Here is an 11233-nt window from a genome sequence, read left to right on the forward strand (position 1 = left end):
AATAAATTTGGGCTTCCCTGGTGGCTCAGATGGTAAAGCATCTGCCTGCAATGTGGGAGACCCGGGTTCAATCCCTGGGTCAGGAAAATCCCCCTGGCGAAGGGAATGGCAACCGACTCCAGTACTCTTGCTTGGAAAATTCCATGGACTGAGGAGCCTGGTAGGCTACAGTACATGGGGTCGCAAAGAATCGGGCTGAGCAACTTCACTTTAAATAAATTTAAAAAAGAAAAAGACCACACAAACACTGTCAACGACGCCACTTCGTCCTCTCTGTTTCAGCCTAGAACACCCTACCTGTGCTTCGCTGAGCTTAGCTCAGGCTACAGAGGTTTTCTGTGCTGAGCGGTGGGAACTCACTCCTAAAGCCAAGCAAGGCTCTCAGGGAAATGTCTTACGACCTCATAGGGAATTATTTCCCGTTCAGGGGACTGCTGCAGCTGTGACTCAGTGCAGAACACACTGCTCATTTCTCAGTGGATAACGGAGAGCATCCTGACACAAGGGTGTGTCTTCCGAGGACCCTGTGCCCCGCCTAGCACCCAGCAGGGCTTCTGGAGTGTTCTGCAGGTGCTTCCTGGGGCAAGCAGAAAGCTTGAGAACAGCTCTTGATCACGTTTGGCCAAGAGCAGATTTACCCTTGAGAAAAACGGGAAATACTACTAATCTCTGTCACACAGACGTGGGGCTGGAGCTTTGGCTGCATGGTCAGAGCACTGCACCTGTGCTGGCACCACTCGCTGGGACCATCTTCAACCCTGAATCAAATACTGGACCCTCTCTGTGGCTCCGATCACAACCCTGGAGCCTCCTGTTAACAGAGTCCTCGGTCCTGCCAGCGGAGCCCTGTGAAGGAGAACTTTACAGTTCCTTTCTTACTGAAGATGACAAATCAGGAATCCCTCCCACCGCCCTAAACTGGTTTGTCTGTGTCTCTGCCGCCCCCTACCAACCAGCTTGCCAGCTTCTAGAGAAATCCTTTGAAACTTTCAGAGCGTTGAATCCACCTCCAGCTGAGGACTGCCTCCTGACCGAGGTGCTAGGTGCCGCCTTGGTCAAAGAGGTATTTTATAACCGTTGTAAAATAAACAACAGAAATATCGCCATAAAACCCAAATAAGGCTACTTAATAATAGCAGAATACTCATGTTTGACTCTTTTGTGACCCCATGGACTGTAGCCCACCAGGCTCCTCTATTCATGGAATTCTCCAGGCATGAATACTGGAGTGGGTTGTTATTCCCTTCCCCAGGGAATCTTTCCAACCCAGGGATTAGATCCATGTCTCCTGCATTGCAGGCAGCTTCTTTACTACTAAGCCATGAGGGAAGCCCCAGAAAACAGTTAACTAAAGGTCAAAGCAACAGAGGAAAAGAATGGTTTCACACTTTCCCTAAGTGCTAAGTTTCTGAGTTTACAAAAATGTCCCGATATTCTTGGAGGTTGGTTTGAACAATAAAACGCGCTGCTTGAGTTCTTCGTAGGACTCAGCTTTCAGTGGAATCTGGTTTCTACGATCTCTGCCGCTTCTCTGGGTCTACTGAGCGGGGTTAAACAGTGACTGACTCGCCCTGGTGCCTCCCAATCCCCACGTCATCCCGGTAGGCAGGAAGACACGGGCAGCCAGCTCCGTTGTTCCCAAGACAGAGAACACACACCCAAAATAGCTGCCTATGTGTGTTCTCTCACCACACTATCATCACCCTGTGGTTTCAGCTCTTGTTTCCCACTGCCCAACCCCTGTCCCCAGCCCACTCCCCCCGCCTCCCAGCGCCCCCCACCCCAGCCTTCTGTTTTGTGATGAAGCACAGATTCTTAGCATGACTCCTGGAGGCCGGGCAGTCCTCCGGGTGGTCCTTTCTGCAGTAGGAACCTGGCGTACCTGAAGTGACCACCAGCTGGGCAGTGCTGGCTGCTGAGCCGTAATCATTGCTGGCTGAGCACGTGAAGATGCCAGCGTCCTCGGGGAATGTCTCTGCGATAACCAGGGTGCAGATCTCCTCTGGAAGGAAGAGAACCGAGTCACTCATCAGAGGGCACCCACAGGGTTGCTCCCGAGAAGCCAGACTTCTGCCTTCTAACCCAAGCAAATTCGGTAACAGTTATCATGGGGTCACTTTATGAAGTATTCACAGCGGAATCTCTTGACATTTAATTTAGCTGTTCAACCTGGTGGCAAAGCTTTGGAGTCAGATGGATGCTTGGTGATTGTGGCCAAGCTCTGTCTTCATCAGCCTTGGCTTCTTCGCCTATAAAACAGGGATAATGTACTCCTCGTGAGGGTACTGCGACGAGGACACAAGAGGTTTGCAACGCGTGTGCCCATACGCTTGGTACGTGGGAGACGCCAGCCCTGCCTAGTTTGGCTGATGCTCATGAAGTTCTCAATAACAAAAGAACTGCTCAACTGAAGCCCTTACTGGGGACATCAAGCTTCTCTGAGAAGCTAACAATGGGGAAAAGAGAACACAATGGGGAAATGTTCGACTGCAGACAGTTACTCTGGAAGCTACTGTTACACAGCGTGGCTGTCTTCTGTGGGGTGAGAAGCTCAGACTCTGGGACCAGAGACCGGGAGACCGGGGCACGAATGAGGGTCTTGCCATGTGGTGCCTTTGTGCCTCTGGCCCACCTCTTACCTAAAGATGGAGACAGTAAGAGAATGTACCCTCTGGGTCTTGTATGGACCATGACTCATAAATCATCCATCACAGGGTTGTCATGAGGGTCGATGCTGGTAACCATCACAACAGTTCAGAGTTACAGAAGCCCTTCTCCAGCATGAGGTACCATTATTAGCACTGAACAGACATGAGTTTAGATTTAACCCTCATGCCAACCTTGCAAGTTACATTTCCTATGATTAGCCTGTTTTACAGATAGGAAAGTTGAAGCACGGTAAGGCTAACTGATTTACCCAAAGTCACACAGTTCATGAGTGGCAAAATCAGAATTTGAACCAAGTCGGGCTCCAGACTTCACTCTCATGACCATTTATGGTTGTGACAAGATACGCACTATGCTTAGGGCACTGCCTGGTGACCTAGGGTGACTGCTACGTCGTAAGGAACTGTCGGTGGTTTTGCTAAAAAGAAGCTTAATGTAGAGTGTAGTACCTATTCCCAGTTAATCAATGTATGCATAATATGCATTGTCATTTTGGGAGTCGATTACCTATTATTACATGGAATGATGGTCTATGTTGCATCAGTGACATAGGACGGCTATGTTGGTAAATGTTAAGAAATGTTGTGTACTTCTGATTCCCACAGACACCGATTAATCGCACATCATGTGGAATACGTGAGACTGTGCTGTGGCTTGTTTGTAGGAATGGCTGCGGCTGCTCCTCCTACACCCAGGCCCAGACACCCCCCACACCAGGCTCTGCAGTCCTGCCCCAGGCCTGGTATCGGGGGTTCCCCTCTTACACTCAGGCCCCACTCATACCGGGCTCTGCAGTCCGGTCTCAGCCTGGGATCTGGGGGGCTCCCTCCTATACCCAGGCCCCCCACACCAGGCTCTGCAGTCCTGTCTCAGTCCTGGGATCTGGGGGTTCCCCTCCTACACCCAGGCCCCCCACCCCCCGACACCAGGTTCTGCAGTCCTGTCTCAGTCCTGGGATCTGGGGGTTCCCTTACTACACCCAGGCTCCCCCCGACACCAGGCTCTGCAGTACTGTCTCAGTCTTGGGATCTAGGGGGTTCCCCTCCTACACCCAGGCACCCCCCACACCAGGCTCTGCAGTCCTGTCTCAGTCCTGGGACTTGGGGGTTTTCCTCCAACACCCAGGCCCCCCTGCACTGGGCTCTGTCCCAGTCCTGAGATTCAGCTGGCCTGGCAGCTGCTTTAACCTGGGGGCGGTGGGAATGATGTCCCTTTGGAGCCAAAGTCTCTGCGGCCCTGTCCCTCTGCTTCATCTCTGGGAGCGCTGATGGACCCTTGGTGACCTGGAACTCAGGGCCCCCCAAGCTGGGATGGGCCATGCCCATCACCCGAGTCCACTGGCTCATCCCAGCTACCCTGGAGGCTGGCCACGCCCACCATGTGCGCCCATGGGGTGGGGGCCAAGCCTGACGTGGACCACAGAGCTGCGAACGGCTGAACCACAGAGTCAGGCGCCACACAGTGGTCGCCCCGTGGAGGCACTGGTGTCTGCGCCCCTGGGCCTTGTAGCAAGAGCTGGCAGACCTTGGTGGGGGCCGTGCGCCTCTGACAGCCCCGATGGCATGCTTCTCAGAGTTCAGAGTTAAGGCATCTCTCCTGGAGCCAACCACCAGGGATGAGATTAGCAAACTGGCCTCAAAACAACTTATGCTGTAAACACAGTGGGTTTATAAGAAGTACTATCTTATAATAAAAATACTGCTATTTATTAAAATTACATCTCTTAACTTTTACATACCAACAGAAGTAGGAAATGCAAAAGTAGAGCAATTAAGGCTTCCTTGGTGGCTCCATGGTCAAGAATCTGCCTGCCAGTGCAGGAGACACGGGTTCGATCAAGCCCGTGTGTCACAATTACTGAGCCTGTGCTCTAGAGACTGGGGACCACAAATGCTGGAACCCAACTGCTCTAGAGGCCATCCTCTGAGACAAGGGAAGTCACTGCAACGAGAAGCCTGAGCACTGCAGCTAGAGAGGAGGGCCCTGCCACCCCGACGTCGATGCTACTAGAGAAAAGTCCAACAGAGATCCAACACGGCGAAGATGAAAAATAAGTGAATAAAAAGTAGACCAATAAAACAGTAAATAAAATGAAAGTAAGTCTTCCTTTATATCCCAAGAGAGCTTGTTGACCTTAACTTCAATTGCAAGATATGCTGAGTTCTTAATAACGTACTGCCTTCTTTCAACAAACAAAATTATTTTCCCTTTTTGAAATGATGGTATCATTGGAGACTTCCCGTGCTATGAATAGTGGGGAAATGCTGGGCACTATGCATTTTCTCTTCTAGTTTGTTTTAAACGGATGGGGGGGGTTGCCATCCGCTTTCATAGGTCATGATCCACAGTTTAAAAACACTGCCCTAGGGGGCCCACTGGAGTTCCTGGCTCAAAAACCGTCAAGGAATCCTGTTCGATGGAGCTGTTTGGCGTATTAGGAAAGGGTTTTCAGGGAAAGGCTTGAGAGCATTTATAGCACACGACTATCACTGATGCAAAGGCTCAGTGGCCAGAACGGGAGGGTGACAGGGAGCAGGGGGAGGGTGCCCTGTGTGTCCTGACTGCACTGCACACACTTCCAGGCTCTCCACCGACAAGAAAGACACGAAGCTAGAAACAATTCCAGTCGGGGCTGGGGGTCACGTAAGACGAATCCTGGAGAAACTGATTTATCCAGAAGTGCATCGGGGACTGGGGATTTGTAAACTGAACACATAAATTTGGGCTACAAGGACTAGCTCAAATTGTTCATTCCTTTGGGCGAGGTCCAGGGGATCCCCCTAAGGTCACAGTTAATTAACGTTGAGGCCAAAACGCTGAAGGTCACACCCTGCCTCCCATGAGCTCCTTAGCACAAGGCCTATAGGTGTTCTGCATTTGCTCCTCGTCCAGGAGATGGGGAACTCAACAGAAATGAAGCTGTGAAAGGTGGGAAAGGGGGAGTTTCTTGGATCTGAACATCTGAATTACTCTCACTGTCCAAGTAACTCACTGCAAACCCACCTGCAGGTGGGCTCTGTGTCCTCCAGGTACCAGACACACTGGGAGGATGCCAGACCAGCCCCAAGGGCGCTGTCACATGGCCCTGCTGGTAGAAGAAGAGATGGACAGCCCAGTCTACGGAGATTTGGGGAAAACCCCCCACCCTCCACCCTGTCCTGGCCATTCTCTGGGAGGTGGGCAGCAGCATTTGCTGCTGGGCGTCCGTGCCCGCCTCCCCATCGCACTGTCCTGGAAGATGGAGCTTCTGGAGACAGAGAAACGCCTGAGAAGCTTTCCTTGCAAGCACGGTGCTTACAGTTCATACAGTGCTGTGCTGTAAACGTACCTTTTAAATCAGGGTAATATCTTACCTAGCAGGGATGAGAGAAATCGGTCTGGGAGCAATGACCTCGTCAACTCTCAGAGTGCCTTCTTATGTTATCTACAATTTTGTGATTTTTTTTTTTTAAGTCATGCCATTTTAAGAAAACCCCAGCTTGTTTATACAGCTGCCCCTTCTCACCCAGAGGACCCTTCAGAGAATGAAAAGCCTTCGTGTTTCAAATCTGACTCAACAAACTTCATTTTCCAGCAATTCTCAGGAACACTTCTCCTACATAAAATGAGGTATGTTCATGCATAGAGCTGATGACCGACTGGATAGTTTACATACAGAACAAAAAAGTCAGAATAAAAAAGCACAAGCAAGTTCTTTGGGTTATCTTCAGACATTGCCACGTCTCAGGGACTTTTACAAGACAAAGCTTTGGTCCAACGCCCTAAAAGTCGTTCAGCTTTGCTTCTCTTGGAAAATTGCATCCGAAAGTGACAACAGGCTCATGTTTTGCTGAGAAAGCAGCATCTTGGCTAGTATGCTTCTGACACTAAGGGAAGAAGAAAGCCGGGAAGACAGGGCACGAGCCCGGTGCTTCACCCAGTTCTCACCCGGGACCATCTTCTGTGAACAAAGACCGTAAGACACCGTGAAGTACATTTTGGTGAGGGACGGGAATCAGGAAATGACTGCTTGTCTCAAAGACAGAGGCTCACTTGCTTGTATTAAAAAACTGGCCTTTGAAAAAATGGAAAAGTTTAAACTTACTAATGACTCTAATTATGATCTATTTGAATCCAATTTTCCTAACTAGAAAGCTTTGATTTGAAGACATATAACAACTTACTAAATCAGAAATCTTTTTGCTGATGGTAAATTCTGTCTTTTTTACCATTACTTAAAAGTTACTCAATCACATAACTACCTCTCAGAGGTTAATCGCAAATTTCATTCAACTTCTTGGTCATGTTTAACTCTTCATCAAATACAAACAAAACCATTTTGTTTGCAGAAACATAAAATGAGGAAGCAGCATGGATTATATTACTGGATCCTCTGGGTAACTGGGGGATGTTTTCATAAATGTCTTCCTTTACAGGCCTTTTTTTCCCCCTTTGGGATCCAGCCTAACTAAAAATAAAATGCAGCTTTTACCTTCCAAACCACATAATTTGGCTAACGCAACTATTAATAATAATAATAAAAAAGGACTCTGGACTAAAGTTAGCAAGATGTGATTCAGTGTGGGTAACTATAAGACATACACATTTTTTAAAGGACTTCCTGTGTTAAATCATAATGGAAAAGAATATGAAAAGGACGGATATATATATATATATATGAAACTGAATCACTTTAACATACAGTAAAAACTAACATTATAAATCAACTACACTTCAATAAAAAAATTACAAAAATAAAAACGCATAGATTAGGGAGTAACAATGAAATGAACCCCAGCAGACTCATCAATAAACCCAAGAAAAGAAAGATGACCAGTTCTTTAGAAATGCCCCCTAATACCCACCCCAGCTGAATCTTCCTTTCTGTTTGATTTCCCTGTATGTTTACCACGTATCTATAGTTCCTTCAAACGTGTGCCCTTTAGTTTTACTTTGTAATTTATTTTGATTGGAGTGTAGTTGGTTTGCATGTTGTGTGGGTTTCAGACAGCAGAGTGAATCAGTTATACATGCACACACACCCACTCTCCTTTAGATCATTTCCCCACACAAGTTGTTGCAGCACTGAGCAGAGCTCCCCGTGCTACCCAGGAGGTCCGTGATGGTTACCTATCTTACATATAGTGGTGTGTGCATGTCAGTCCCAATCTCCCAGCTTATTCCTTCCTAGCCTCCTTCTCCTTCAGTAACCGTAAGCTTGTTTTCTACATCTGTGATTATTCCTGTTATGCAAATAAGTTCATTTGCATCATTATTTTAGATTTCACATGAGTGACATCATATGATACTTATTTTTCTCTGACTTCACTTAGTTTTTAAATGTTGACTAACAAGCTTTTTGGAGAAGAAAATGGCAACCCACTCCAGTATTCTCGCTGAGAAAATCCTACGGACAGAGGAGTCCGGGGGGCGGGGTCCCAGTCCATGGCACCTGAAAAAGTCAGACACGACTGAGCACAAGCATTTATCTCGTCGTGTAAAGAAAAGGCCAACTTGCCACTGTCAGAAAACACTTGAGCTTCCCCAGGTGTTTACCAAAGTACACAGGGGTCCTGAGTGGTCAAGGCCGCAGGGATTCCTGGGAAATCTAGGGCTCCTGGTTGGGTGGGGGCTTGTGTGGAGGGGCTGAGCACCGGCAGGAGAGGGACAGCTGGCCAGAAGACCTGGCGGTGTCTGCGTCTGTCACAAGACCGCTTTGCAGTTTAACCTGGCCGACTTTCTGCTCTCAGCTTTGGGTCAGATCAGAGCACGTCCACAAGCAGGCACACGTGTGCTCCCAGCTGATCCCGCAGGCAGGGATGGGGGTCAGGCCAAGCAGAGATGCGACCTGGGGTCAGTTCACCAGCCTCCCTCATCATCTGTCATCAGGGCAGGAGATGGGCCCTGGGCCTGAGCTCTGAGTGGGGAACGTCACACTGTGTCTGCCCTCGTCACATCCCAACGTGGCCGTGCCCCGTGGGTGCCCCCAGCTCTGCTCGCCTTTGCTGTCATGCTCCTTCCTGCCCCGTGTCTCGCTCCGGCCGGTGAGTTCTCTCACTGCCAGGAGCACACCCTGCAGACAGGTGGTGCGAGGCAGTCCTTGAGGCATGCAAGTCTGACAGATCCTGAATGCTGCTCTGCGTGGAGCCAGAGGCTCGCCTGGGGTCCGGCTCTGCGCTGGAGGTCACATCACAGCAGCATGTGGAAGGCCTGCCTCACCCCTGTGTGCTATGACCCCGCTCAGAGGCTCGGGCTCTCCGATCCAAGTACTGTTGCGCGCTGAGGCTGCCTCCTCGGGTGTGGGGTGATCATGGTCTCGTCCCGGGCCCTGTGACTTCACATGACGCGTGGCCATCAGTGTGTCTAGACACATTGTGCCTTCAGGGTCCCTTCAGTCTGGACACTGACTGCCTCCAGTTTGGGGAATAAACATAGTATCTCATTGATAATCCCTCCCCTTCATCCTCGCCTCCTGCAATCCTAGTTGCGAATGTGCGGTCCACCCCAGTGGGTCTCTACCATCTGATTTTCATTCCTTTTCTCTCTTACATCCCTCCTCTGTCTTTTCCTCCTCCTTTGTCAGACATTTTCCCATCTTTTGTTTCTGTTCCCAGTCTTTTCATTCTACCAACTCCTCATTTTCTGAACACCCTCCCCTCCTCCCAGTTTTGCTTCCTGGATGCGCCGATTCTCTTGTCTCTCTGATGATAGCGGTGCTGTTTCACAGTTTCTCTTAGTGCATCTGCTGCCTCCACGCTGCATTCTGGGGAGCTGATCCTGCTTTTCTGTACAATCCCAGAGGGCAGTTTCTCCATCTGGGTTTGATCTCTTCCCATCCTCATGGTTCTGAGCCGTGTGGAAGCTCAGAGCAGCAGAGAGCACTGGGCACCCAGGCCTTCCCGTAGCTGCCTCTGTGTTGGAGAAACTCCTGGATTGTCACGGGTGGGTTTTTCTTCTTTTGGGGTGTTCCAACTGCCCAGAGAGGAGCCGCAGCATCTTGGCCTAGCCAGCCTTCCCAGGGCCAGGGCAGTGGGTCGTGGGGGAGGCAGGTCTCAGGTCCTCAGAGTGACGCGGTCCTTCTGTCTCCTGCTTCAAGTCTTTCCCTCACTCCCCAGACATTAAACCAGACTTTGTTGGTTCACAAGACCCTAAGTGTCTCAGCAATTTTTCATGGTGTTACAAACCAAAAGATGCAGAGACAGTCTTGTTTGCTAAAGTAGTTCTTACCAAGAATGTAATACTATCTAGGTCTTAAGAAGTTACTGTTTTTAAAAACACACATAAGTTGAAGGAAAACATCAGTATTTTATTCTTAAATCACCATGATCACTCGTGTGTGTATGAGTGTTTGTGTGTACGTGGACCTGGACCGTGGCACAACTCCTCCTGGAGTCACGCTGGACCAGTCACCCTCCTCTCACGTCCACCCTGGACCCCCCACCCTCCACTCACGTCCACACTGGACCCCCCACCCTCCTCTCATGGACACCCCCCATCCTCCTCTCATGTCCACACTGGACCCCCACCCTCCTCTCTCGTCCACACTAGACCACCTACCCTCCTCTCACGTCTACACTGGAACCCCCACCCTCCTCTCGTGGACACCCCACACCCTCCTCTCACGTCCACACTGGACCCCCAGCCTCCTCTCACGGCCACACTGGACCGGCCACTCTCCTTTCATGTCTTCACTGGTTTGCATGTGGGACTTGCTCTTCATCACACACACACCAAAAACTCAGTTTCACAAAGTTCAAAGGACTGATGCTGAAGCTGAAGCTCTGATACTTTGGCCACCTGATGTGAAGAGTCGACTCATTAGAAAAGACCCTGAATGCTGGGAAAGACTGAAGGCAGGAGGAGAAGGGGGCGACAGAGGATGAGATGGTTAGATGGCATCATCAACTCAATGAACATGAGTTTGAGCAAGCTCCAGAAGATGGTGAAGGACAGGGAAGCCTGGTGTGCTGCAGTTCATGGGGTTGCAAAGTACTGGACATGACTGAGCAACTGAATAACAATCACCATATTACCGAAGAGAACATAGAATGATCTAACGTTGTGAGGCAGAGCCGTCTCAAGCCAGCAGTCCTTATCTATGTGTCAAGTCTCACTGTTTTGTTGAAAATCTCCACCATCTCCAGCACCTCTGTTGGCAGGTATGGCGCATGGGGTGTCTGGCCACACAGTTTGGGAACCACAGGCTTTATCCAACCCACTTTTGTTTAATCTACCATCTTAACCTGGAACTGTATTCAAACATCCTCACAGTCACCCTCTGACCACTCAGTACCTCACTTCATGTAACAAAATATAATTCATTCACATGTTGACTCAGGATTCCACTCTCGGGAGCTAGGAAGGTGAGTATCCCTGGTGAGCAGAGAGCCACACTTTCTCAGGCACCATCTCCCAACCAATAAGACACATTTTTGAAGTTTGGTTTTCTGCACGCCATGAGACAATGCTGCGGGAGTAACCAATACAGCCTGTGGCCATTTCCAGACAGCTGAGTCAGGGCCTGGTGCTGACAGCTGTCACGCAGGTCTTCTGTGCCCTGCTCCCCTCCCTTCCCCCTCCCTGCCCT

The 11233-nt window shown here is 49.7% G+C and overlaps 1 protein-coding gene across 1 annotated transcript in view; it reads right to left on the reverse strand.

Annotated features, from left to right (window-relative positions):
• Positions 1-11233, reverse strand: part of LOC104997852 (palladin-like) — a 187035-nt gene that overhangs the window by 6683 nt on the left and 169119 nt on the right. Inside the window, exon 8 of the mRNA XM_010852791.1 lies at positions 1883-2002. Coding sequence (XP_010851093.1) covers positions 1883-2002 — 120 coding nt within the window. The remainder of the gene's footprint in view (positions 1-1882; positions 2003-11233) is intronic.

Source organism: Bison bison, unplaced genomic scaffold, assembly GCF_000754665.1.
Source record: "Bison bison bison isolate TAMUID 2011002044 unplaced genomic scaffold, Bison_UMD1.0 scf7180017864316, whole genome shotgun sequence".
Classification (NCBI taxonomy): Eukaryota; Metazoa; Chordata; class Mammalia; order Artiodactyla; family Bovidae; genus Bison; species Bison bison.